Source organism: Cervus canadensis, chromosome 9 (genome assembly GCF_019320065.1).
Source record: "Cervus canadensis isolate Bull #8, Minnesota chromosome 9, ASM1932006v1, whole genome shotgun sequence".
Classification (NCBI taxonomy): Eukaryota; Metazoa; Chordata; class Mammalia; order Artiodactyla; family Cervidae; genus Cervus; species Cervus canadensis.
The window spans coordinates 599,666-627,395 of NC_057394.1; the positions used below are offsets into that span (position 1 = coordinate 599,666).

The 27,730-nt window shown below is 60.6% G+C and overlaps 1 protein-coding gene across 3 annotated transcripts; it reads left to right on the forward strand.

The window, feature by feature from the left end:
• The first annotated feature begins 10,655 nt into the window (after window positions 1-10,655).
• On the forward strand, window positions 10,656-27,381 carry GRTP1 (growth hormone regulated TBC protein 1). Of its 3 annotated transcripts, XM_043477762.1 has the most exons (10): window positions 10,856-11,015; window positions 11,293-11,444; window positions 15,695-15,853; window positions 16,835-16,896; window positions 17,308-17,322; window positions 18,254-18,378; window positions 19,156-19,252; window positions 23,942-24,117; window positions 24,186-24,371; window positions 27,180-27,381. In XM_043477762.1, exons 2-10 carry the CDS (start codon window positions 11,395-11,397, stop codon window positions 27,267-27,269), a joined length of 960 nt encoding a protein of 319 aa, XP_043333697.1. In that variant the 5' UTR covers window positions 10,856-11,015; window positions 11,293-11,394; the 3' UTR covers window positions 27,270-27,381. The 3 variants fall into 3 exon arrangements, with proteins under 3 accessions (XP_043333696.1, XP_043333698.1, XP_043333697.1); XM_043477761.1 differs by lacking the exons at window positions 16,835-16,896; window positions 17,308-17,322 and having other exon boundaries at window positions 10,656-11,015; window positions 23,945-24,117; XM_043477763.1 differs by lacking the exons at window positions 16,835-16,896; window positions 17,308-17,322 and having other exon boundaries at window positions 10,825-11,015.
• Window positions 27,382-27,730: the final 349 nt, after the last annotated feature.

Consider the following 27,730-nt stretch of genomic DNA (forward strand, 5'->3'; position numbering starts at 1 on the left):
ATTCAGCTGGAAATCATCTTAAGAAAGGAAATAAACGTGTGGCTTGTCACACACCTGGTCCTCGCCTCTCTGACGGCTTTGGAGGCGGCAGGTCTCAGGTCAGGAAGCAGGAGCAGAGGCTTCGCGGGGGGGTCCCGGGGGACTCGGACGAGGCCAGCGGCAGTCCTGAGACTCGCAGAGGGACCCCAGGGGCTCAGATGAAGCCAGTGGCCATCCCGGGACTCGCGGGGGCTCCTGGGGCTCGGACGAGGCCAGCAGCCGTCCCGGGACTTGCAGAGGGACCCCAGGGGCTCAGATGAGGCCAGCGGCCGTCCCGGGACTAGCAGAGGGATCCCAGGGGTCAGATGAGGCCAACGGCCATCCCAGGACACGCAGAGGGACCCCAGGGGCTCAGATGAGGCCAGCGGCCATCCTGGGATGCGTGGGGGCCCCCGGGGGACTCGGACAAGGCCAGCGGCCGTCCCGGGATGTGCAGGTGCCTGGTGGGCTGGGCAGAGCCCCCAGGAGAGGAAGGGCTGCCCACGGGAAGCAGGGGCCAGGGGAGGCAGTGGCCGCTTCCCCGGGATGTCCAGGGAGGCTGCAGTGCCCAGAGCAGGGCCTGGGGTCCGCACCAGGGTGGACAGGGAGGCTGCCAGTGGGAGCCTGGGCCTGGCGCTCCAGAGCCCAGCACTACTTGTGGGGCGGGCCTGCGTCCAGCCTCTCCTGACGCGCTCCTTGGCACCTGGAGATGCAGGAGATGGGGTCCCCTGTCCCCCTTCTTCTGCCCAGGAAGGACTTCTCATAGGAGCAGGTATGAGCATCCCAGAGGACTGGCCTGGCTCAGGGGGTGCCCCCAGGACACCCAGCGTGTGGATCTACCTGCGGCCTGTGAAAGCATTGGGCCTTTGCCCTGAAAGAACTGAGAGCCTAAGGAAATTGGCTCTTCTCATATCCAGAGAAAACCTGATCAATAGTTGATCCAAGAAAAAAAGAGGGAGATTCTATTCGAACCACCCGAGGACTGTAACCCTGGGGACAGTCTTTCAGAAAGTTCTAGGACTCCCGCCTGTTAGAGGTCATAGCACATGTGGGTAAGCTTTTGAGACAAAGGGTCATGGTCACAGGACCCAGGTTTGCTGGTTGGGGGCATCACCGTGACCCCACACGCATGCGCCCACGGGGCTCTCCTGGAGGCCTGCTCAGCGCAGGTGCTCCTGGACTGCAGGGAGGGACAGCCCCAAACCTGTGAAGCAGGAACCCTGCTTCCCCCCCTCACACGGAGAGCCGGCGCGGTCTCCCACGCGGCCCGCCCCTCCCGCGGTTCCCTGGACGCCACCGTCCACTCCACAGATTCGGGCTCAGCCCCAGGGTCAGCAGGCAGTGCTGGACCCCCAACACCCTCACTTCTGTAAACTGGGGTTCCCACCGCCCTGGGGCGGCTCCCGAAGCCGAGAGAACACCTTGCTCTCATGGCCAGCTTTCTAGAAAGGTGGCGGGTGGACGGCCGACGACGAGGCCGGCGGGCCCAGACGGGACAGTCCTGATCAGCCGGCCTCCTCTCCCCGTGTGGCATCGGCCCCCGGCACCCCTGAGTCCGCAGCGCGGCGCCCTCAGCCCCACACCTCGGGCTCCCATGGATGGTCCGTCCCCAGGCAGGACGGGTGAACTCACTGGCCTCTGGTAATTAGCTCAGCCCCCGTCCCCCTGAGGTCAGGGCTGGGACTGAACGCTCCAAGCCTCTGAGGGGAGCAGCGCTCCATACCCAGGTCTGAGGAGACCCCTCCGGCTCAGCCACAAGTTAACCTGGGCTCCATGCCTCTAAAACAGCCCGCCTGCGGCCCATCAGACACACAGTACGTCTGCTTTAACTGGTAAAGAAAGGGACGCTTTGACCAGAAGCAAAGTGCATCCGTGTTGGATTCCATCCGCTGGAGGTCCAGTGGTTAAGACGCTGCACTTTCAACGTAGGGGTCGAAGGTTCAATCCCTCCTCAGGGAACTAAGATCTCACGCACCACTTTTCTTTTTTAACCATGGAAGAAGGTATCCCTGACTTGTTTGACGTTCTTTGTTCTGACAAGCTACAACACTGCTGAACACTGCTTCTGCAGGGCGAGTCGTCAGCACGCCCCGGAGAGGACGGCTCCCACGCACGGCCTTCAGTTGGCTCAGGTAACACTCTGTTCCTGTTACAGGCTGCGTGTTGACTCCATGAGATGCCTCTGACCAGGGCAGAGTTGGAGGGTCGTGGGCGCTCAAGCCAGGAACCTGGATGGAGCCCAGGCACACGCGTGCTGCTCATCACCAAGTCGCGGGCCAGGTGGGGTCGTGGCGGAGGTGTGGACGCACCAGAGACACACGGCCAGAGGAGAAATTTAAGTCTTTCAGAAACAGCCTGAAGGAGCCAGCCAATGAATGCTGGTCTCCACGCTCACTCTGCTGATGGACGACAGCAAGTGAGGAGACGAGAAGTTCTGACTTTCTGTGCCCCAGCGGCTGTGGTGACCGTGGAACATCACAGGCACTCATCTGAGTTACTGTCTCCTAAGTCAATCTAAACGCACCTGAGACTCACTTCTTTGTCTCCCAGTGTCAGGAGGCAGGGAGGGGCTGCCCTGCCCAAGTCCCGCTGACCCGCCCCAGCGCCTGCGGTCCCCACTGACCCGCACAGTCCCCGCTGACCCGCAGTCCCTGCTGACCCACCCCAGCGCCCACTGTCCCTGCTGACCCACAGTCCCCAATGACCCGTGAGTCCTGGTGACCCGCCCCAACACCCACAGTCCCTGCTGACCCACGGTCCCTGCTGACCTGCAGTCCCCACTGACCCGCCCCAGTGCCCACCATCCATCCTTGTCTGCCCATCCCCGAGTCTCGGGCCGAGGTCACCAGCCGGAGGGAAGGCTCAGACCCGCTGGGCACAGACTCAGCTCTGGGCTGGCTGGCCGGCATCACCAGGACCACCAGAGGGCATTGCAGGCCCAGGAGCTCTGTGGGGCCTGGGCCCCACTGTCCCCCCCGGGGCGAACAGACACAGGGGTTCGCGGCTCACCTGCTCATCGCACCAGGCGCGGGACCCCCTCCCCGCAGCTGATCCTGCTCGGGACCAGGACTGGCCCCCACTCGGTGAGGGGCCGCCCCAGTGTGCCCACAGAGCAGGTGGGGGGTGACAGAGCGGGGGTTCCTGCCTCCGAGGGTCGTGTGGACACAGCCACTGCTCCCCTGCAGTCCCTGTGGGTGAGAGTCTTGTCCGTAATCATCATGCAGACGAGCCGTGAGGATGAGCTCCTCCTCCTGTGATTAACTCCAGATCTCACTGAGGTGCATGGAGTCAGGTCCTCCGACACCTACTCCCGGTCTGAGAGGGGCCAGGACGGGCAGGGCTGGGCAATGCGTGAGGGTGGGTTGAGGACTCAAGAATGCCTCCAAAAAAAAAAAAAAATAAAGAATGCCTCCAACGTTGTATAGAATGAGAACCGTTAAATTGAGTGAGTGTGTGTGCACGAGTGTGTGCGCACATGTGTACACGTATGTGTGGTGTGTGCACAGATGTGTAGGGTATGTGTGCATCGTACATGTGTGTGCACACATACCTGCTGTTCTAGTCCCTACATGGGTTAGAAGGTCTGGAAGGAAATATGCCCCAAAGTCTAGCCCATTAGAGCCCCTGGAAAGTGGGAGCAAGAGAGGTTGGAGAAGACGCAGGAGCAGAGCCCACAGGGGGCGGGGGCTCGGCTCCACGGTGCTGGAGGCAGGGAGGTGGTCTTGGGGCCACCAGAAGCTCTAGCAGAGGTGTCGCTCCCCAGTACGAGTCTGTGCTCCCCCAAGCCCCAGGCTGCACCCCAGCCTCACAACAAAACAAACAACCAAGCGTTCTCCAGCCCCGAAAACCTCCCATAGAGGTGGGAGGTCAAGAGCAGTTTCCTTCTCCCGGGATCTGTGGGCAGAACGTCCACCTCTGGGAACTTGCCGGGAGTCTGGGAGGAAGACCCCAGGACAGGCCGAGACACACACAGGAGAAGTGAAACTCCTGTCTTCTCCACGAGAGGAAGTGGCATTGTGCAGAACGGCTCCGGGGATACGTTCCCCACACGGGGACCCTCCTCCACGTCCACACTTCAGCCATGGGCACAACCCCGAGAAGGCATCGGAATGCAAACCTGCCCAGAGGCTTCAGAGAGTATCCCAGCATCTCAGAGAGAGAGGGGCATGCCCTGTCCACGCTGGGGAAATTTTATTTATTAAATTTATCTTACTGGAGTGTAGTCGATCACAGTGTTAATTTCTGCTGTGCAGCAAAGGAATTCAGTCACACACACACATTCTTTTTCACACTCTTTCCCATGACAGTTTATCTCAGGATACTGAATACAGTTCCCTGAGCTGTGTGGTAGGTCCTTGTGGTTCACCCACTCTGTTTATAATAGTTTGCACCTGCTAACCCCAGCTCCCAGTCCTCTCCTCTCCTCAGAGGAAACGCTTCCAGTAAAACGTACGGTCTAGACTTGCTCTCACCCTTCCGGCCATCACGGTGTCCGGGATGAGACCCGGTGACTAACGATCACTCACAGAGGCCCTGCAGGACCTGCCCTTGTGTTTGCCTGAAATCCTGGCATGACGCTGGCTCTGGCACCTGTGTGTCTCTTAAGGCGAACGCTATAGGGATCAGGCTCTTGGCATGGGGTGCTGACATGCACCTTCACGAGTCTAGGACATCCCCACGGCCTCAGGGCGCCCACACCTGACCAGCTCCTGACCTGGGGTGTCCCGAGGCCCTCACCCTGAGACCCGGTTGGACAGCAAAGTGGGACCTGGGTCCGAGCTGCTGTCCATGGTGCAAACGGCAGAGACCGCGCTCAGACCGTCAGGAACAAAGTTCGAGACTGTCCTTCCTGGAAGAACAGCCCTCAGAAAAACCCTCAAGGCAAAAAGATTGCCTTTCCTCTCGGCCAGAGGAAACCAGGTCACGGTTCCAGAGGCTTTCGGGACAGGGCTGCCAGCCGGGACGCGGGTCACACCTGAGTGCAGACACACATGAGCACGCGTGAGCGTCAGCAGGCCCATGCTCGGTGACAAACAAGCCAGCCCCGTCCCAGGTGTATGTGCGTTGGGTTTCTCCAAATGCTGTGAATCTGGGGTATTTTCTCTTTATACTATTGCTCTGAAATCCCAAAGTTGAGAGCCTTGTCACTTCGAGTAGATATATTTTTGGAAGTGACCTGTTTGGAGATGGGGCCTCTAAAGCGGGGATTAAGGTCAGATGAGATCACTAGGGTGGCCCCAATACCACCTGACCTGTGTCCTAGTGAGAGTGGATCGGGACACAGACGTGCCCAGGGGCCCACCACGTGGGTGTAAGGGGAGGCAGCCAGGTACGGACCAGACGCAGGGTCTGCCTCCACCGCCGCTGTGGGCCCGGCCTCCAGGGTGGGGAGAAATGAGCTCCGCTTGTTTAAGCCACTGGTCAGAGGGGCTCCTGTGACTGAAGGAAGATGAGGAGGATGGGGAGGGGACGCCTGCCCGGCCTGAAGACCCGTCTGCCAGTTCCCCGCGGACAGACCCCAGTGCCTCCCTGGGGGGCCTCCCGAACCCGCTCCCTCTCGCCTCCAGGGGGCCTCCCGAACCCGCTCCCTCTCGCCTCCAGGGGGCCTCCCGAACCCGCTCCCTCTCGCCTCCAGGGGGCCTCCCGAACCCGCTCCCTCTCGCCTCCAGGGGGCCTCCCGAACCCGCTCCCTCTCGCCTCCAGGGGGCCTCCCGAACCCGCTCCCTCTCGCCTCCAGGGGGCCTCCCGAACCCGCTCCCTCTCGCCTCCAGGGGGGCCTCCCGAACCTGCTCCCTCTCGCCTCCAGAGGCCCTCCCAAACCTGCTCCCTCTCCAAGCCGTCGGGTCTCCTACAAAAGCTCACTGGTCCCTGCGTGTCCAGGGGTTCTTCAAGATGCTCATTGTATCTTACAAAGATGTGTATTATTCAGAGGCAACACTCTCAGAAACTTGTCTCCTGAAGCAAATCCCAAGCTCAGGACAGAGCCCAGAGGCTCAAAGTGCCCGACACTCGGAAATGTGCGTTCAGAGAGCAAGGAGGCAGAACAGCCGCCGCAAGGGCCTCAGCTGTACAGTCACGGCCCCCAAACCACCCCGCCCCCCACCCCCCTGCTCCGCCCCCCACCCCGCCCCGCCAGTGCCTGCGTCATTACCCCACAGGCAGGAGCACTTTGGACCTGCCAGCTCCGTAGACCTGTTTTTCTTCTTCAAAGGACAGGGATAGGATTTCCTGCCGGGCTTGTGGGCCCCAGGGGCAGGGGCAGGGGCAGGGGCGGGGGGGCGGCGGCCTCAGCGTTGAGCAGCAGGCACCGGCTCAGGTTTTCTCCCGTCCTTCCCTGCACGAGCCGGCGTGGCCCGGCCAGCGGCTGCGGTTCAGTAGTTCAGTCACGTTCGACTCCTTCACGACCCCATGGACTGTAGCCCACCCCGCCCCCCTGTGCAGGGTCCCCACCTACAGGGAGAGCTTCCAGGACCTGAATCCCACCCCTGCAGCCCTGGGGAGGGTGTTTTGCCCTGAAAAGAGGCCCACACAGGGAGACCGTGTGGCCTGCTGTGCCTGGGACAGTCCAATGCTCCCTGTGGTCCTGTGGTGGGAGGCTGATGGTCCAGCCCCCGTGGGAAAGCTATTGGAGATTCATTTCCCTGTTGACCAAACTCTAGACGGGAACAGCAGGACAACTAAGGGAGGAGGCTGGGCCCTGCCAGACCACATGTCTCTGATTCCTGAAGTCAGGAGACCTCCCAGACCACATGTGTGCAGAAAGGCTCTCTGGAGACCAAAGGAGGCTCATGTCAAGGGATGTTCTACCCAGACGCCTTTGCGGTAAAACCATCCTGTCTAAGAACTGTGTGCGCACGTGGGAGGAGCCTGAGATAGACCAAGTATGGACTGAGAACCAGGCAAATCAAAATGACTGGCCAAAGGAAACCCGGAAGAAATGTCCCATAAAACGAATTCAAGTCACGACCAGGGCTTGCTCAGTGCCTCTCTCTCTGAGTCCGTCCACGTGTCTGCCCACGCGTACTGGACTCTTTTTCCTTGAAATAAACACTTTACTTGCTTCACTCCTTTCCGTCTTTGTGGGAGTTCTTTTTTGCAAAGCTGAATGACCAGGGCCAGGTCACTGACCCCAGGCCTAGTGGCTAGGATCTGGTGCTTTCACCGCTGGGACCTGGCCTCAGTCTCTGCCTGGGAACCCAAGCCCCCTCCAAGCCGCAGCAGACCGAGGCCGCCCGAGATCAGTCCGGCCAGACCTCACACACAGGGATGAGGAAAGGGTGGAGGGGACATGGAGATGAAACACCCTGAAGTCCAGGCTCCCGGGCCGGTGCTACGTGGAGACACAGTGTCTGGCGGGGTCACTGTAAGCCTTGAGGCTGCCTCACGCCGGTCTTTCCAATCCCCCGCCCCCCCCCCGCCGCCCCTAATGGTGTATCTGTGACCCTGCCGGGGACCCACCTACTCTCCCAGGAGGGCCGGAGCCTCGTAAGTGCCTCTGAGGACCCTCTGAGCACGTCTATCCTGCCATCCCCACAGGCCTGGCCCCGGAACAGCCCCCTGCTGCCCCAGCAGCTGGGACAGGACATCTCTTCTTTACATTTCCAAATTAATTACGGAAATATTCAAACAGACATGAGAAGACCCCTCTTCAGTGATTCTGCCTGTGTCCCCAGTCACTGTTTCCTTTTCCCTCTTGCTGGAGACTATTTAAAGCCAACTCAGATATCATATCATTTTACCCGTATCTACTCTGCTTCAGTCAAAAATAAAGAAAACCTGACTTCGCACTTTATCGGAAAGAGTGTGAGCAGCAAGCTGTGACGCTCTCCATGGGTGGTTGGGGCGCCGGCGGCTGGCCCAGCCCGACCCGCAGGGACCCGCTACCACCCTCGGGGCTCACAGTGATCAGTGGTACTGCCTGGACACCCCGTCAGTCCTGAGGGATGGGCACCCCCGGAACCAAAGTGCTCGGACAGCACATCTTATCCAAATGGCAGCGGCTCTTGCAATCAGGCAACAAGAACTGGGAGCCGCGCAGGAAGACGGGGGCCTGGGGTGGTGCGTGCACCCCGGGTGGGGGCCCTCGGGCCCTCTCGGTGAGCCTCTGCGAGGAGCTGGTCCTCTGGCCAGTGGTTCTCACGTGGGGCCCGGCTCTTCACACTGCCTGACCATGGGACGCCAGGGCCCTGTGGGCGTGCACCGGCTTGGGGGGCTGTGTGGGCACACCCCCGCCCTGGGCGAACGACTCTGCGCAGCCAGCTCCCTGGCTGCGGACGTGAGCTGCCCTTGCGGACGACGGTCGGCTTTGAAGGGAGGGCGTCTGCCAGCGCGGGGGCCCTGATGCTCAGGGCCACAGGTGTTTGCAGATTGGTGGAGGAGCACAGAGGACATAGGGGTCCGGCCGCCTCCTGGTCCTGAGGAGGGGGCTTGGGCAGGTGCTGGCGGCGGGGCTGGCAGCCCTCAAAGGGCCCTCTGGCCATGACCGCTGGCTGCCTCCGGAAGGGTCCTTTCTCTCTCTATCTCTCCCGCCACACTTCCTGGATGGGTCTCCTCTTATCTAACGCTCACCCACGTCTCATCTGGCCCCAGAGGCCCCTGGTCAGGGTACTACTATCATGTTCAAGTTCAAGAGCACGTGTCCGTGGTCTGCGTTTCCTTTGGGGCCGGGACCAGCTGGGTGTGAGGATGTGGCGGGACACAGCGGCTGGAACCCACCAGAGATGGCAGGAGTGAAGAGGAGAGGCGCGGGAGGGAGGCGCGCCCGCCAGGCCAAGGGAGCACCAACAGGGGCGGGGGCGCCTGGGCCCGGGGCAGGGGGCACGTGCCGGACGTGCTCTTGGAGACGGGGAGGAGGAACGTGTGGGCCCACAGAAAGGTCAGGACGGGAGAGGGTGCAGGGAGCCACCTGCCCGGGCTGGGAGCTGCCCTGTCCAGGGAGCACAGCGGCTGGGATAGGCAGAAACAGGGGGCTGGGGGCACCGGCGGCGGGGGGCTGCATGCCCGATGATTTTTAAGACCAGCATGGGTCGACGCCTGGTGAGCCAGGGGCCCCGCGCTGGTGGAAAGGCCAGTCACCATGCCTGTGGACCAGAGTCTGCAGGAGGCCCCTGGGGTGAAGGCTGAGGAGGGGTTCTGTGTCTTTCAAAAGCAAAGCAAGCTAAGCTGAGGGCTTGGAGAACTTCCCCAGAATCAGTGAATGGGGGGCCTTTGTGGTTCTGTTCAACTGAGCATGAATTTCCTACAGAGCTCCGTGGAAACGGACAGACAGACGTCCCCAGTTGGGGGCAGGCGTGTTCCCCAAATTACTTCCCAGGCTCCCTGCTTAGACCTCCAACAGGATGCTCGGGAAAAACCAATGTTAAGGGCCAGGCGAGTTCACAACAGCCCAGCAAGCCTTGCAGTGGATGCTGGCAGCGCTGTTCCTACCATATCCAGGCACGGCTTACAGGCACCCGCCACCGGAAACGACATCAGAGTCCGAGGGAGACATTGTCCCCATGGGCCGGGCCTGGTGGAGTGGGCCGTGCAGCCCATGGCTCCATGGCGTCGGTAGGGTGGTGCCTTTCCAACGCGCCTGACTTCTGCTGTTCTGAATCCAGTTCTTAAAAATAACTCTTGGGATGCTGGGGGGGCTATGAAAGTCCTTTATATCTTAAATTTAAAGGACCTTAAAATCCTCTTATCTCACCACGTTTCCAAAGCAAAACTCAAAATGCAGTTTGTGCACATTCTTGAGGGCACAATACAAGAAGCGGTTTTCAGGCCACACATGGAAACACCAGGGCACCGCGGTGCTGAACGGGGAGGAAGACGCTGTTCTGGGCCAGGGCCGCCCTGCGGGCCCAGTGGGCACACTGCGTGGTGACCACCGTGTTGGTGTCTGCAGGCAGGTCCCTCAGAGTAAAAGGCGCAGGCGGCGGGGCATGTCTGTTCCGTCCCAGCCGTGACTCACGCTCCCCAGATCCTAAGCATCTGTGGAGAGAGCCCTGGAGCAGAGGGGACGCGAGCAGTCAGCCCTGGTCACCCCAGACGGACACCGGGCAGGGCGTGCCCACCCTCCCGTGTATGCGGGAGCCCCAGCTGCCGGCTCAGTGCGAGGGGCGGCTCGGGCAGGGCCTGCACCCCTGCCTCCGAGCCTGGTTTGGGGCGGTGGGAGGCAGGGACGGGCTGATTCCGCCGGGGTGGGGGAAGGGACGGTGGCACACGGATTAAGATCCACTTATTTGTGTCTTATTTTCAGGTCGGAAAGTGTAGGCTGAAAGAGAGCAAGTTAAAAATAAAACGGTCGTTTTCTGTAAAAAGAACATTAAACCAGCGGTCACAGGTCAGGACGCCGGCCTTCGGACCCGCGGGGCACGCAGGCCTGGCCAGCTGTCAGAAGAATCTAAACTGGACTCACCTCCTCCCACCTTAGCTTCGGCAGGGAGGCCCCGGGGTGCGGGGTGCGGGGTGCGGGGCGGCGGGACCTGACGCGCCGGGCCTCGCCGGGCCCAGGGCCCTCTCCCCGCCGGGGGCCATCCCCGCGCCCGCATCCCCCCGCGCCCCACCCCCTCCCTCCCCGCCAGGGGCCCATCCCCCTCCCGCGCCCCCTCCCTCCCCTCCCGGGGCCCATTCCCCGTCCCCGCCTGGGGCCCCCATCCCCCTTCCTCCCCGCCCCGGGGGCCGGCGCTGCCGCGCCCCTCCCAGGCTCCGGGCTCCCGGCTCCGCGTGCAGGAGCAGGTGCAGCCCCTCCCGCCCCCTTCCTCCGGGCCGCGCCCCGCCCTCCGGGTCCCCAGACATTCCCATCCCTCCCCGCCCCCCATTCCCCTCCCCTGCCCTCCTTCCCCGCCCCCAGCCCCGCCTCCCGGCGCCCGCGGCCCGGCGGAAGGACGCGAGGCGCCCCGAGTCCCGGGAGGTGAACTTGGCACCCCTAGCCCCGCGGCCCGGGCGCCCCCTCCCGCCTCTCCCGGCATGGCGGCCGCGGGGCGCGCGCAGGCGGCGCGGGACCGTGTCCCCAGGTAGGCGCGCGGGGTCCGTGCGCCCCTGGCCCAGCGCGGGGGCGCGGGGCGGGTGTCTCGGCGCGGGCGGGGGCGGGGGCGGCGGTGCGGGCACCCGCGCGCCCCTGGGCGGCCCCTGCGCTGCGTGCGCGCCCGCGCTCGGCCCGCCGCCTCTGCTGCGGGGCCGGGTGGGGGGCAGGGAGCCCGCGCGCCCCACGCAGGGATCGGGCGGCTGGGTGCCGAGGGTCCCACGTCCACGTGCGCGCGGAACTTTACTCTGGCCCTTTTTGTGCGGTAGGATCGATCCGTATGGGTTTGAAAGGCCTGAAGACTTTGATTATGCAGCTTATGAAGAATTTTTTTCCACCTACCTGGTGATCCTCACCAGGAGAGCCATCAAATGGTCCAAACTTCTAAAGGGCGGCGGTGGTGTCCAGAGGAGCATGACCGGTGAGTTCGGCGCCTGACCCAGCGGGCGCGCAACAAGTCATTCGGTCGGTGCCGTGCGCTCGGGGGAGCTCAGGACTTGGGGTTCCTTCGAGGCCGGGGGCGCTGCCCCCTTCCCAGCCGTGCCCCGCGCAGGCGCACAGGTGAGAGGCCCCCCTTTCCTCGCCTGGACGTGGGGCCTGCTCGCCCTTTGAGACGCATGGCGCCGTGGCCCTCTTTCCAGAAGAAGCCGGGTTTCCTGCTCCTCAGAGCGAGCGGCCAGGGCAGTGCTCCCGCCGGCTTCTGTGCGGAGCGCTCCCTGTCCCCGTCAGAGAGAAAGCGGGGCGCTTCCTGGACCCCTCAGCTCCTCCCCTGCTTCTCCTTGGGGGTCTTCCCCGCCCCAGGCTGTGCCCCGGCCTCCTTCAGGTCTGGATTGGAGCCCCTGCTCCGGGAAGCCTTCCAGTCTCACCCCGCAGCCCCACACTTCCTTACCACTCCTTGCCTCTCTCTGGTCCTCCACGTGTGGCTCTTACTTATTTTATCCTGTTTTCCGCGCTGGGGTCAAAGATCCCTCTGTGCCGGCTGGGGTGGCTGATGGTCCCTTAGCTGTTTGTTGAATAAATGAAAGAATGGTTTGCCTGCCTGCTCTCCCCCTGAGGATATCTGTATCCTCAGACCTGCCGGCAGGAGGTGAGGAGTGGGCAGGAGTGTCCCCGGGGGCGTTTCCTGACACAGGGCGTTAATGACGGTGAAGGGGTGAGGACAGGGGTCCCAGCCGCCGGGGCTGAGCGGTGTGACCAGAGCATTAGGGGTGAGGAGAGGAGGGCCAGAGGTGGAGCAGGGCCCACACCAGCTGACGGTGGGCACAGGGGCATGGCCAGGCGGAAGGAAGAAAGTTTTTAAGGGGCGGGGGGCAGATCAAGGTTTGTCTTTGAAGGGCCATCCGTCATTGAAAGGCAGATGTCTTTAGTTGTACCGAGGGCCACGCCCGCCATGCTGCTGGGCATTAACGTGGTTCCAGCTCTCTTTGGCTACATTTTTTCCTTTTGATTTGTTTTTTAAAGTTATGTACAAGTATATAAAAATACAAGGTAGACAACTTTTGCACGTGGAAGAACATCTTGGTCACACTCGAAGGTGTGAATTGAACTGAGTTTCTCAGCTGCCCAGGCCCCCACCTCCCGTAGAGGGGCGGCTGTGACTGTCCCCCGTCCCCCCGGGAACAGGGTGCACCGTTTGCCTCCATGCAGGAGGCCGCCTCCTGTCCAACAGGGACCCAGAGATCAGGTAAAGCCGCAGAGAATCACTTCAAGATATACAGGCGTTCATGAACCTTTTCACATAACACACGTGTGGACGTGCATTCCCCTTCAATTCTGTCCTTTGAGTCTGGTCATCTTTTTTTTGTACAGTAAGGGCCCACTAATTCTGTATCTTTCCTGTGGAAAGTGTTGTTGTTCAGTCGCCAAGTCGCGTCCAACTCTTCGCAACCCCACGGACTGCAGCACGCCAGGCCTCCCTGTCCATCACCAACTCCCGGAGCTTGTGCAAACTCACGTCCATTGAGTCGGTGATGCCATCCAACCGACTCTTTCTGGAAATTTAATTTGGTTTTATTGAAACCGCTATAATTTTTTTTTTGCTTTACCTTTTAAAATTTATGTAGTGATTGTTAAACTTTGTAATTATGGGGTAGCAGGTTTAGGAGCAGATATACTTGATTCCTGGTGAGCCTTGGCCTGGGGGTGGGGTTGTCTGTCAGCTGAGCCGGAGGGCATAGTGGCCTGGGGTCCTTTCAGGAAACCTGGCCAGGGGCCTGCGGGCTCACCTGATCTGGGGTGTTGCTGCTGAGCTGGTGCAGCTTCCGGTGTGACGGCCGGGGCTCCCGCAGCACCCATGGCACTCCGAGGGAGTGGTCAGGCGTAACCTGGCGTGGGTTTGCTAGTCAGGAAGTGGGAATACAGCTTCTTCCCGCCAGACGTCCTGGGCTGGCGGGAGTGTCCACAGCTGTGTGACGTCCCGTGGGAGGGAGCCCATGAGGGCCGTGGGCCCCAGGTGGGCAGTGGGAGCTCCATTTGGGGCCCTGACCTGGACGCCGGCGACCACACCTGGAGAACCGCCTTTGCCCCTGTTCCTCAGCCGCGTCTTGCTCTTGGGCTCTTCTGTGTGTGTTCTCTCTTGAGAGGACTTGTGTCCACGTCTGCAGATGAGCACTGAAGCTCAGCCTGCGTGAGGGTGTCAGCTGTGGGTGCATGGTTTCTTTTCTTTGTCGGTGAGGGAGGTCCGCCAGGATCTGCGATCTCTCACCCACTCTCCGCGCTCGGCCTGGCCGGCCGCGCCGGGCGAGCTGCCCCTGTGCCCCTGTCCATCTGGCGTGGAGGGGCTTGAAGACAGGAGCTCCTCCTGTTTTCTTCTTTCTCTCCTGCCCATGGGTGAGGGGGTTAGCACCATCTGAATAAGAATGAAATTGCAAGATATGTTTAAAGACAAATATAAAAAAAAAACCCCTGGGAACCTGCTTAACTCCTGGGACAGACAGCTGGGAGTTAATTCTTTGGGGTCGAGCTTCTCCTTAAAAAAATTTCCCACCTGTTTCTGCTGCATAGTTTACAGTCCTCCAAATGTCGGGATGAAGAGTGGATCAGCCCTGCCCTTGCTCTGAGGATGGGAGAACCATTTTCTTCCTCTTCCAGAGAAACTGAGTAAAGTCAGATAAGAGGCAATGAAAGTAGCAGAAGCCCTCATTCTCTGAAACTTCTGGATGTTGTTGTTGTTCTTGAAACCAACTGGGAGTCCGGAACCCTGACTGTATTCCAGGCCCTGGACTTTGCTTCCATTTTGCAGGGATGGAAGGAAACCGAGGCATGATCGAGGTATGGTCTGCCTAGCCACGTCCGACTCCAGAGTTGGGGGTTTAACCAACTTGCACTTCCCTTTTTATACTTTCTGTTAATTGTTTAAAACTTCGCAGTGAAGTTCACTCTTCTTGGCGTGTTGCCGTGTGAGTGTGTTCAGACGCACACTCAGGTAATCGCACCATGCGCAAGGTTTAGAACAGCCGGTCGCCTTTAGGGTCCCCTCCTGCGTGGTTCTGGGCGGCTGACCTGCAGGCCTGGACGTGGGTGAAGGCCTCGGCTGGGGGGGCGGGGACTAGCAGAGGCCGTGGGGCTGCAGGGGGATCCTGAAGGTGCGTTGGCGTCTCTCTCCCTTTTTCTAGCTCTTTGGTTTCTCTGCAGTTCTCTCAGAGTTACACCTGAGTCGTCCTCGTGTTAATACTTGTGGTGCCGCCGTGAAACTGGCAGTGCTTTTATTTCTGCTCTTTGCGGTCCGTCCATGAAGTCACCATGAATGTCTGTGCGTCTTTTCCTTCTGCCCCGTCTCAGTGGGAGCGGTCCCTGCCCAAAGCCAGGACTGAGCCTCCCCTTGTGGTTCGAGGGAGGATTAATTCAGGGCACCCCTGAGCATGCCGAGCCCTGAGGTTCTGTGTAAATAGTAGGAGGTTGGAGGGACGGTCCGGCTGAATGATTGCTGTGTTTGATAGACTGAAATATCACATCCGGTAGCGGGATGACCACGTCACACTGGCCAAGACATTCTGGCCACACGTGATCCTCCAGCTGCACGGGTGCCTCTGAGCTGCAGAGGGTTCTTGGCTTTCTCTGCCTCTGGCGGGTGGTGTTCAGGGCCATCCTTTCCTTCCCCTGGGCCTTCCTCCTCATCCCCCAGCCTCTGCAAACTCCTGTCCCGCACGCCCTCCGCCCTCCCGAGAGAGGCGGGTGCATGCGACCTGGCCTCCGGGAGGCGCTTTCAGGAGCTCGTGGACTGGTGGCTGTCAGTTTGAGATGTAGGATTTCAGCAGCAGCGCTTGTTTTGCTTCTGACCTAGGATGTTGTTCCTGTCATTTTTTTCTGTTTGGTACAGCGGGTGCCTGAGCCAGCGCTGATCTGTGCTCAGGGCCATGGCGTCCGGCCCAGCCGGCGGGGCGGGCCAGGTGGGGAGGAGGCAGCCCGTGTCCCCGCACCGCTGCTGAGGTGGAGGCCAGGCTGCTGCGGCCCCCCGACCGCTCAGCATGAGCGGAGAGCGGACGTCTGTAGGGAGGGCCTGTACCTGTGGGCGGGGCATGCCTGTCTTGCTTCTTCCATGTCTGACTTACTGATTTGTGAGAGCTATCAATGGAAACTCTTGGAGGGGGGCCCCTCCCTGCAGCTTCTGGGGCCCAGGAGCCCCCCCCACCGCCCCCGGGCCCATCTGAAGCTGCCGTCTCCCTGTCTCAGTGAAGCGCTACATCCGCAAGGGCGTCCCGCTGGAGCACCGGGCCCGCGTCTGGATGGGGGTGAGTGGAGCCCAGGCCCAGATGGACCGGAACCCCGGCTACTACCAGCGCCTCCTGCAGGGGGAGCGGAGCGCCAGCCTAGAGGAGGCCATCCGGACAGGTGACGCGGCCCCCGGGGTGGGGCGGCCCTGCGGGTGGGGGCGGCCCTGTGGGTGGGGGCACCTCCCCCAGGGAAGTGTGTCTGCACCCAGACTCCTGGTCGTGATGGGGTTGAGGAAACCTATGCTGTCAAAGGCACACCCCTGATTCCCACTTTCTCAAAGGACAAGCAAAATGGGGGCTTATTTGACAGGAGGACTATGACCTGAATTGGTTCAGAAAATCCTTGAGCAGGCAACTAGGTGGTAAGGAAAATGGTAGAAAGAGTGGGTTTCTTCCGTGAGGACACTGTCCAGGGGCGTGAGGAGGTCGCGGAGCGAGCCGTCAGAACAGACGTGGGCTGGGTGACCCGAGGACGCACAGACGCAGCTGCAGGAAGCTGCGCGCCGCGCCCACTCTTTGCGCCCGACTCCGAGTGTCCGGAGACGTCACGCCCTGGCCGCTGTCTCATGACCCCAGCTTCCTCGCTGCCCACAGGCTCTCACAAGTGCAGAGTCCTCAGAAAAATGGTTAACCTAAGTTGAATAACTAGATCTTTAGGAGACACATCCGTTTTTCAGATTTTACCAGTTTCTGAGAACGACAAAGTTAAACACGAAGTACTTCATTTAAAAAGTTGGTCACTTTAAATGTCGGGGAGGTGGGATTGACTGGGGACAGTGAGAAAGTGGCGTGGCCCCAGCGTAAGGAACAGGGGTCTCGGATCCCAAAGCTGCAGTGGGAAAGGCGCTGGGCCGCTGAGCCTGCTGGCCGCACCCTGACCCCCCAGAAAACCCCGGCCAGAGGCCTCAGGACAGACTCTGTCGTGACCTGCAGGGAACGTGGGTTCCCTCTGCAGGGACAGCAGTGCTGACGTGGGCAGGGAGAGACTGCAAGTGACGGGTGGTTGTTTGTCTGAAAAATGAATCTTAAAGGCTCTATTTGGTGTAGAGTGTTTGGATACTTTTATTTTTATTTACGGTGAAACATACACACCTTGCAGCCTCTGTCCCCTTTACGCACGAAGCCCCCCAGCCCTGGCTCCACCATCTGCTCCCTGTCTCTGTGAGTCTGACTCTCCTAGACTTCACGTGGGTGGAATCAGGCAGTGTCTGTCCTTCTGTATCTGGTTGGTTTCACGGAGCACAGTGTCCGAGAGGTCCACCCGAGCTGTGTGTGCGTCAGGGCTTCCGCCCCCTGGCTACAGTGAATTCTGGCTGAACAGGGTGTCAAGTAATTCTCTGAGACCCGTGGTCGGTGCTCTGGGGACAGACCCCGAGGTGGAATCGCTGGGCCACACGGCCGCTCTGGTCTGCTGTCAGGGAGCCTGCCTCAGTCGTGGTGCAGGGTCAGAAGAGCAGGCGCATCTTGCATCAGCCCAGGCGGGACGTTCACCACATCTGCCTCCGGTGCAGGGGCCGGGGAGAAAGATTTCAAAACCTGCTAAAGCTTCTCATCGTACGGGTCGTCACACAGGCGTGAGCACAGTCGGTCAGTCTACTCTGAATTAGCGAAAAACTCATTTCCCCCGATAGGTGCCAGTTTGGGGAATGTTCAGAATTCCATGGCAAAGAAATCTTTTTTGTAAAAAACATATGGTTGAAAACTACATGCTTAGAGGCAGCTAGTTTGCTGTTTGGCTCAGATCTGGTCTTTGTGGGCAGGTGCATGGCTAGGGGCCTGAGCTTGGGGGCAGAATTCCTGCAGCTGCCTGGAGGCCTGGCGTTATCAGCGGTGTCCACGTGTGTCCCTTCGCCGACACCGCCGCTCTGCTCCAGGCAGGGTCAGATGGTGTCCGTCAGCCCCCTCACTCTGCCCTGGACGCAGGCTCACAGAAATGTAGTGGGGGGTGGGGGGGGTGGCGGAGGTGGAAGAGGCCGCCAGGCGCCCTCCTGCAGACGGAAGTTGGCGGTAATGAGTTTGTCTGTGCTGTGCTAAGTCAGACGTGTCCGACTCTTTGCGACCCTATGGCCTGTAGCCCACCAGGCCCCTCTGTCCATGGGATTCTCCAGGCAAGAACACTGGGGTGGGCTGCCTTCTCCTCCAGGGGATCTTCCCGACCCAGGGACTGAACCACGTCTCCTGTCCTGACAGGTGGTTCTTCGCTGCTGGTGCCTCCTGGGTAGTTTTCAGTTTTGTCTCTTTATCTCCAGACGGAACTCTCAGCGTGTCCTGCCTGCTTCTGTTTTCAGTCTTAAGAATTGGGGAAAATTTCCAAAGCTTTATGTAAACTGCTCACGCTTCACCCACACTTCGTCCCCAGCTCAGAGAGGGGCATGGGAACGGGGGGAGACACTGGGGACCCGGCAGCCTGGCGGAGAGGGGCTGACGCTGGTGCTGATTGGAGAGTAAGGGCTGCGGGGCGCTGGGGGCCCGGGGGCGGCCTCTGCTCGCACCCTGAGAGCTCTGCGGGTCCCCGCAGACATGAGCAGGACCTTCCCCGACAACGTGCGCTTCCGGAAGGACGCGGAGCCTTGCCTGCAGGGGCCCCTGTACAACGTGCTGCTGGCCTACGGGCACCACAACCACGGCGTGGGCTACTGCCAGGTGAACCCCGGGCCCCCCACAGACCCCGGGGCCTCGCCCAGCCGGGGCTCTCGGCGGGAGCGGGAGGGGGCAGCCGCGGACGTGAACACAGGCTGTGTTTACCGGACGTGGTGACCAGCAGCCTGTCGCCTCGGAGCCGATGGTGTGCGTGTGTGCACGTGTGTGTGTGTATGCGCATGTGGGTGAGTGCGTATGGCGGGCTGGCCGGGAATGCAGGGCCTCCTCGGGAAGCCGGGCGGCTGGGCGGCGCGGCAGGCGGCGGGGATCAGTTCTCTGCCCCTGGAGGTGTTCTGTCTGCAGCATTGCAGGGACGCGTGTGCACAGCCCAGACCATGAGCCCCGGGGGCCAATCCTCGGGCTGCCCGCCCTCCTGCTGTGTGCTCTGGAGGCCACGGTGTCCTGGGGGGGTGTGGGCAGGAGGGCGGGGTGGAGGGGTGGGGTCCCCACGCTCCAGGCCCCAAGCCAGAGGCCAGGCCTCCCGAGAGGACAGCTCGGCATTCAGAGCCATGGGAGGTGGCGTCCGAGCGGCCCGTGTGGTTTCTCCTAGTGAGGGTTTCACGAGGATGTGCCCTGCAGAGTCCAAGAATCAGGCCTGACCGCATGTGTCTGTCGATGGCAGAGCCTGCAAGGCAGACGCTACCCAAGACGGTCATTCCAGAATCACACGCGTTCTAGGGAAGGACGAGGAAGACGGGGAGTTAGCGGGCAGCAGCCACACGTTTACAGGTTCTGGGGGTGGAGCCAGTGTCAGCGCAGGCCTCCTCTGTCTGATTTCAGGGGATGAACTTCATCGCGGGGTATCTGATCCTGGTGACTAAGAGTGAGGAAGAAGCCTTCTGGCTGTTGGATGCCCTGGTGGGCAGAATACTCCCAGGTACGTGGAGTCCCACCTTCTGGTGTTGGTGTAACGATGCTGCTGACAAGTCAGGGTGTGACGAGACAGAAGGCGTGTTTGAGAGTTGAGAGGTTGACCGTCCTTCTGCAACTGAATTGAAGCGAGACGCTCACTTCAACGGGGGGCCCAGCGGAGCGGCGGCCTCTCCCCCGTCACCCCCATCCCGCGGGCAGCGCTGTGTCTCAGCCTGGACGCCGCTGAGCTGCTTGCTCAGTTATCTCAGAGACCGAATCATGCCGGAGGTTCCCACCGTGACCATTTCCAGGTGTCGTTTGGGCACTTGGGGAACTTCAGGGAACAAAGCCTAAAAGCCTGGCAGCGACAGCAACTGAGAGAAGCAGGTGAAGACATGGTGCTGGGGGGCGGGAGGGGCCGACCCCGAGGAGCAGAAAGCAGGGCTCCAGGTGCCCCCCCACGCAGGGGTTCATTACAGAGACTTAGAGTTAGAACATGTCGTTTCCAGTAGTCCTTAGATTCAGTCCCACTAAAATACAGCAAAACGGGTCTTGCTTCAGAAACAAAAGGAAACCTCCAGGTGAGCGGTCAGGACTGGGGGGAGGGGTCACCGTCCCTGCTGGGGTGGGCAGGGCCGTGAGTCCTCGGGCCTCTGGGTGCGCCGGCTAGGTCGTTTCAGCGCGTGCTCGTCCTGCGTTTAGCTGCTTCTGTCTTAATTACACCAAAGCTGCACAGAGAATCCGCATCTCTGGAGTTCCGAGACTGCAGTGCTGACGGAGGCTGAGCGGTGGCCGCTGTCCTCGGCGTCCCCGTCCCGCTCGTGCTGGGCATGCTCGCCGCCCGTGCTCGGCAGGCTGGTGTCCGCGTCTGCAGCATCGCGTTTGTGTGCACACAGGTGCACACGCGCACACAGAACATGGAAGTTACTGACAGAGAAGGACACGATAGAAAGGTGAGCTGAGACAGCAGCTGGTTCTTTGGGAAAACTGTTGTAACAGACAGTCGTCTGACAAGACCAATAGAGAAGGGGATGAGGAATCTAGAAGTGGAAAAGGCGCTGGAATTGGAACCGCTGCAGGGACTCTCAAGAACCACTCGAGTGCAGTGAAGAGACAAACGGACGGTCTGAGAGTACAGGCTGACAGCCGGAGAGAGGAAATCCGCAAGGCCAGACGCACAGACAGCAGCATCTCGGGAAAACACGAACGAACCGGCGAGTCCCGTTTTCTAAAAAATCTTGCAGAATGCAGAGAAAGATGAACTCGTCGACTCGCGTTGTGAAGCTGGTGTGGCCTTCCTGTCGTACAGGCTGATCTCAGGAGGGATGGGAACACAGATCTCATTAAAATAATACTCAAGTCAGCACCCGGAGTTGAGCGATGGTTATAGGGTAGTGTTTTCTTAAATGTATGGCTTAATATATGGATGGATTAATCCATATATTAAGGACGGATAATGGCTTAGTCAAGGATGGAAGGATGGCTTAATCATGGAAGGATCACTGGCAGTCCCGAGCCAGGAAGGCTGGAAAGAAGAGCGTTGTCCTGGTGGTGTTTAGTCCCTCAGCCCTGTCCGACTCTGCAACCCCATGGACTGTAGCCCGCCAGGCTCCTCTGTACTCCAGGCAAGAGTACTGGAGTGGGTTGCCATGCCCCTCTCCAGAGGATCTTCCCAACCCAGGGGTCACACCAGGGTCTCCTGCATTGCAGGCAGATTCTTTACCTCTGGGCCACCAGGGAAGCCTGGAGAGGAGCGTGCTGGGGTTGTATTAGGTGCTGTAACAGTTGTTAGGTCAGCGAGGGATAAACAGGTCTATCCATCTGTTGTACTTGGTACGTGAGATGTATCGAGGAGCAGGTAAAAGACTGTTTGAAACATCATTCCATGACCGTTGATTGCCTATAGAGAAGAAAACAAAACTAGACCCTTGCTTCAATTCCAGGCAGATTCTAAACGTGAAGAAGCAAAGCTTTGAAACTTGAAACGAGACAGAGAACAGTGTCATGATTCCAGAGCAGGAAAGACGTCCTTGAACAAAGTTCAGAAAGCATAAAAGACACAATTGATCATTTTAATGATGTTAAAATTAAAAACTGATTTTGACACAAGACATCCTCTGCAGAGTAAAAAGGGATCCATGCAATTAGCGTGTAAAGAATTCCTAAAAGTCTAGGTGGATACAAGTCGACAGAAAAGAAGGTGAAGAATATGCCTGACGGGCAGTTTACAAAATAGGAGACCTGCGTGGTCCCCGAGTTGGGGTGAGGCAACCGTGGTCTCCCGGGAGCGGGTAGGCCAGATCTCAGCGCCGAACCAAGCTGGACATCAGCGGCGTGGGCGCGGCCACCGGAGGCCTCCCCCCAGTGCCCACGACACCCCAAGTTCAGAGCAGTCGGGTCAAGGAGGAGCAGAGGCGGGGAGACTGCGACTCTAACGAGGTGGCGACGCGGGGTCCCCGGTCCCCTTGCTGGGCCCCCCGGGCTCTGCCAGCCCTGGAGCAGCATCTGTGTTGGTGTTTGATGTGTCGCTTGTCAGCTGCTCAGACAAGTCCCTGCGGGACTTCACGTTTCCCCTCTCGTCCCAAGTCAGCAGAAGACTAGCTGCTGGCACACAGACACGCTGGTTGCCCGAAACTGGACTCACCTGGTGGTGGGTGAGGAGCCAAGAGACACACGGCCAGGCTGGAGGCGGGAGGATGGGTCCTCGCAGGGAGTACGGGGGTCTCTCCCGGAGCTGTGAGTCCCCAGCAGCAAACAGTCGTGTTAACCTAAGCGTTCGAGCGTCGTCCTGCTGGGGCTGGAGGTGGGAGGATCGGCACGGACCTGGGCCCAGGCCCCAAGCCCGCGGGCCGCAGAGGTCAGCGCCGCCGTCCCTTAGCGTCCCTGTGGCCTGCTGCTCAAGCGCTCCAGGGCGTCGGAGTTCTGGAACAGCTCGGGACAGTGCTTTCGGCTCATCTTTACCTTGGGAACAGAGCTGGGAGTCTGCACTGACGCATTGTCTCTGTTGTGGGGCAGCTGTCACCCCGGCCTGGTCGCAGCTGTGTGTGTTCACCTTTTGTTCCCCTAAAATCTATAACTGGGCTTGCCGGGTAAAATCTATAACTCGGCTTGCCGGATGGCTCAGTGGTAAAGAATTCTCCTGCCAGTGCAGAGACCCAGGAGACACGGGTTTGATCCCTGCATCGAGAGGATCCCCTGGAGAGGGAAATGGCAGCTCACTCCAGTGTTCTTGCCTGGAGAATCCCATGGACAGAGGAGCCTGGCGGCTGCAGTCCACAGGGTCACAAAGTCGGACAGGACTTCTCGACTGAACCGCCACAAAATCTAACGACTGAGACCTTTTATTCTGCAAAGACCTAGATCACAGGATGACCCAGACCTAAAATGGCTTGTTTTACATCAAAAAAGTTATGCCCGAGTCTCTTCCTCCAGGGACCCATCAGCCCGCCGCATCTTGAGCCTGCAGAAAAGCCCCGCTGTGCCTCCCACCATGTCAGGGACCGAGGTGGGGTCTGGGATGTCACAGAAGGGAGGAGTCCATCCCTTAATGAACGAATGCATCTGTGTCCCGAAGAGCTGGTCCCACCTGTTTGCCCTGCGACACGGGAAGCGAGTGGCTCCCCTGCCGCAGCTGGACAGCGAGGCCCAGGGCGGGCGGCGGGGCTCGTCCTGGGGTGGTGACTCTCGGGCCCCCCCAGCCCTGCAGCCTTGCTCATCCCCCCACCCCCCGTGCTGACACCTCTGGGCTGTGTGCAAAGGGGGCGCCCCGGGAGAGGCCTGACTCGGGCCCTGGAGGGGAGGCTGGGCCAGGGGCCCCTGAGAAGTTTCTCAGCCTCTGTGCGCAGACGGGACCCCGCAGGTGGGGCTGGCTGTCGGGGTTTGTAGGCGTTCTCAGCCGACCCGCAGGGGGGTTTCAGTGACCCTTCAGCGACCGGCTCGGGCCCGTGGCGGCTTCGGGGGGTGACCTTGACTCTTCTGGGAGCTGCCATAAGCCTCTGTAGCCAAAGTGAGACGGTGCTGAGCTTGCGTTCTGCAAATCCGCTCGTCTGCTCCGCTGAGCTGCTCAGGGCCGCCCCCCCGCCCCCGGGGCCAGACTGGGCACCGCTGGGCAGGGGCAGAGGGGGCGGCAGGGTGGGGGGCGGGGGCGGAGGGGGGGGTGGGCCGGACTCGCAGCGTGACGGCGTGGGGGGTGGGGGCAGGGGGCGTGGGGGGGAGGGGCGCCCCAGGCCCCAGGTGTTAATGACCCAACAGCTTTTCCAGCCTTGGGCTCGGGTGAGCGCGTGCTAACCCTGAAAACTGGTGATGTGACCGTCATGTCAGTATTCCTGATGATTCCGTTTTAACGAAAATACTTAGCAGGAATGTCCGTTCCTTTGTCGCAGTGAATGGCCAAACTTTATTACACTGATTGCTTACTGAACTTTTATGGCAAAGTTTAAGCATTAGGTTAAGTACACCATTATGATGATATACCACATGAACAAGCTAGAAAGTTACTTGGCAAGAGAGCATCCATTTAAAAGACAGACGAGCGGCGGGCGTGATGGGTGCCAGCAGGGGCCTCACTGTCTGCTCACTGGCCCGGCTCCCGCTCTGGGTGGGTCGTCCTCTGGGAAGGGTCCCCGGGGGGCCCCCACCACCACCTGGCTCTGGGGGCACGCAGGTTGCGGCCGCCCGACGGTGAGATCCGTGTCCCTGCCCCCTTGCCCCACAGCAGACTACTACAGCCCCTCGATGCTGGGCCTGAAGACGGACCAGGAGGTGCTCGGGGAGCTGGTGAGGCTGAAGCTGCCGGCGGTGGCAGCGCTGATGGACGGCCATGGCGTGCTCTGGACCCTGGTCGCGTCCCGCTGGTTCATCTGCCTGTTCGTGGACGTCCTGCCGGTGGAGGTGAGGGCGCCCGGCTGGGCCCGGGGCCGGCGGCAGGGCCGTGCGCTGACCCGCCGCTCCCTCCGCAGACGGTGCTGCGCGTCTGGGACTGCCTATTCAGTGAGGGGTCCAAGATCCTCTTCCGAGTGGCCCTGACCCTCCTCAAGCATCACCAGGCCTCCATCCTAGAGGCCACCAGCATCCCCGACCTCTGTGAGAAGTTCAAGGAGATCACCCGGGGGCGTTTCGTGACCGAGTGTCACAGCTTCATGCAGGTGGGTGTCGGCCACGCCCGCGGCCCCTGGGGACCCAGGGAGGGGCTCCAGGACACCAGCGCGCTCACCCCGCGCCCCCCGTGCTGTCGGCGGGGGGCGGTGCCACCTGGGACACCCCCCTCCCGCCCCGCTGCTGGAGCCTGTCCTGCTGCTCCTTGGCTTCTTCCGAGCCTGGGAGGTGACCCCATCCTGGGCCTCCCTGACGGTCCCGTCCACGCCGGGCCCACCCTCCTCCGCCTTACCCTGTTGCCTTCTCTCCCGCCCTGGTGGGGTCACACATGTCTGTCCCCCCCCACCCCCCCGCTGTGTTCCAGGCCTGGTGCAGGCTGTGTAGACAGCTCAGATCACCTGAGTTGATGACCTGGGTGCTGCATCCCACAGGCCCTCGGGGAGGCGGGGGTGGGCAGGGATCAGGGGGACGGGTAACCCAGGGGGGCCACTGACCCCAGCCACTGCTGGACTGCGGTGTGGACACTCAGGCCGTGTGGCTTTGGCGTCTGGCTCTTGGGCTCAGCATGATGCTGCCGAGGAGGCGTGGGGGGCTCCCAGGGAGGAGCCGGGGGCTTCCAAGTGCAGCAGGTGCCCAACGAGGGCGGGTGGCCGGCCTGCCTGTCCCTGACGGCTGCGTGTCTGTGGTGGGGTGGCTGGTGTTCTGGGCCCTGTGAGCTGAGTGGACTCGAGCAGATCACAGAGGGTGAGGTGGGGGGAGCATCTCCCCAGACGGCAGAAAAAGTGCTGTGTAAAGAAACATGTCTTTGCACACGGCAGGTGTGGCCGCTCACCTGACGCGCTGGTGGGAAGCGACCCTGGTCTTATTTCCTTGGGGGTCTCTATAAACTTGTGCATTTCTGCAACACTGCAGTTTATGCATCAGAGCTCTCTGAAGTCCTGCCCCAGAACATCTAGAATCTCCTAGATCCCACGTGGAAGCTAGGAGCACTGTAATATGAAGAGGCCAGCTGAACCCCCAGAAGAGCCTGTTCTCCGGCCACTGAGACACCCGGGGCTTGCCCCCCAGGCTCCTTCCCTTCTCCTTGTCGTGAGGCAGTTTCTCTCTTACTGGAAACAAGTCTGAGTCCCTTCCTGCTTCCGCTTCTCAAGTCTAGTCTCTCCTAGGCCCCAAGTAGGTTTCAGAGCTGCTAGGAGAGTCAGCAGTCACAACAGGGTCAGAACTCAAAGAACTCAGTACAGGGACGAAAAGCAAAAATAGCAAACTGGGACCACGTGGGGCTTGAAAGCTTCCGTGCAGCAAAGAGAAGCAGTGGCGGATGAAAAGGTGACCCCCCCCCCAAACAGGAGAGTGTGTGTGCAGGTCGCATCCAGACGCACGGAGACCTCAGCTGGACACAAGCTGAGGCGTCCTGTTCACAAAGAGGCAGAGGACCCGAGTAGGTAGATGTCAGACACACAGGTCGCCAGCAGGCACATGAAAGGATGCTCCAGTTCACCCATCATCAGGGAAACGCACATCAAAACCACGTCACCTCACACCCGTCGGAATGGCTGTCATCCAAAAGACCACAAATAGCAAGTGTTGCTGAGCATGCGAACAGGGAGCCTTGTGCACCGTTGGTGAGAGTGTAAAATGGCGCACCCACCGTGGAACAGTATGGAGGCTCCTCAGAAGCTGAAGAGAGCTGCTGTCTGATCCAGCCGTGGCACTGCTGTACTTCTCGAAAGGAAATGGAAGCAGGACCTCCGGGAGACGCTGCCCACCCACGCTCACTTCAGCGTCACGGCAGCTGCAGCGTGGACGTGACCCGCAAGGCCACACGAGTGGGTGGGGAACCAGTGTGGTCCAGACACATGGTGGGCTCTCACTCAGCCTTGAGAGGGAGGGAGATCCGACACCTGCTCCACCCTGGATGAAGCTGGAGATATCATGTTCAGTGATTGTCACAGAAGGACAAAAACTGATTCCACTAACGCAAGGCCCCTAGAGGAGTCAGGTTTATAGAGATGGACGTGGGGGCTGGGGACGCAATAGGCTGGGAGATGAGGAGGAGCTGGAAGGTGACCCCGCGGGCGCAGAGCTGACACTCAGCCGCACACCTCGAGTGGCTCGGGGTAAATGGTGTGGCTTTGGTGCACACACACAAAACCAGCAAGAGTGGAGACTGGATGTTACCCAATTTTAATTCCAGTGGCTCAGAACCTCTGCCTTCGGAATCAGACGTTTACTTCATGGACTGGATTCAGCATTTTAAAACTGACCCGAGTGTGAGGGGGCAGGAGCCCGTGTGCCGTCTCCCCTGCAGCCAGACGTCCTGTCTCAGGCACTTTCCTGAGCTTCGCAGTGGCTGCAGCCAGGATGTGGCCCGGCCTGAGGACTGACGTTCAGAGCTGGGCCCCAGCTGCACGCACACCCTGGGACCATATCCACCCCCCGCCCCACCCCTGGTCCTCAGAGCGCTTTGCTGAAATCCCTGCGGGTGTTTGGGGGGCACCAGCAGCCTGTTCTTGCTCAACCCTGCAGTAAGCCCTCCTCCGCTCCCCGCGGCTGGCCCCTCCTGGGCTCCCCATTCCCAGCCCTCCAAGAAGGGCTCCCCACGCCCTCATCCTCGTGGTGAAGGGCTCCCCACGCCCGGCCCTCCCAGGGAAGGTCCGGCAGCCACGGCCGCAGCGCCCCCTGCTGGCCCCCCGGGGCGGTGTGGCCGCTCTGGAGGCGTCTGTGCTGAGGCTGGAGCTCTGTCACTGGCCGCTTTCTGCTTTGTCTCGTGAAGGAAACTGACCTTCCTCCACTCGTTGGCCTCAGCCCGGCCACCACCAGGAGCTGGGAAGGTCTAAATGAACCCGTTTCTGTTCCAGAGAATATTCTCGGAGCCCGGCAGCCTGTCCAGGGCCAGCATCGCCCGGCTGCGGGAGCGCTGCAGGGCGCGGCTGCTGGCGCAGGGCTGACGCCTCGAGCTGTCACCTCCGGCTGGAGCGGTCACTGGCGACTGAGCGGTCCTTCTGTACGTGCTCTTCACTGGGAGCTGTCTGTTGTTTCTAAATACATATTTTTACCTGAGATGCTGATGCATGTATAGCGTGAGGTGCGTGTCTGTGTTCGTTACCAGTCTAAGGAAGTGGTTACACACACGGCCTGTAAACCAGGTGTAAGACTGAGGAGCTGTCATCCCAGACCTCCTGGAGAGAAGATGCCCCAACGAGACCCCTCCTCTCCCGGCTGGAGGCTACGGCCCTCCACCCTGCCGCTGCTGTCTCCCTCCGCCTGGATATGGCACCGTTCGTGGGAAACCCCTTGCCCAGGAAGGCTGTGCCCTGCACGGGACGTGGGGACGGTGGGCACAGGCAGGGGTGGGGGAACAGCGTTTCCTGGGAGGGGACCAGCTGCACCTCGAGGGGCACAGACCCCA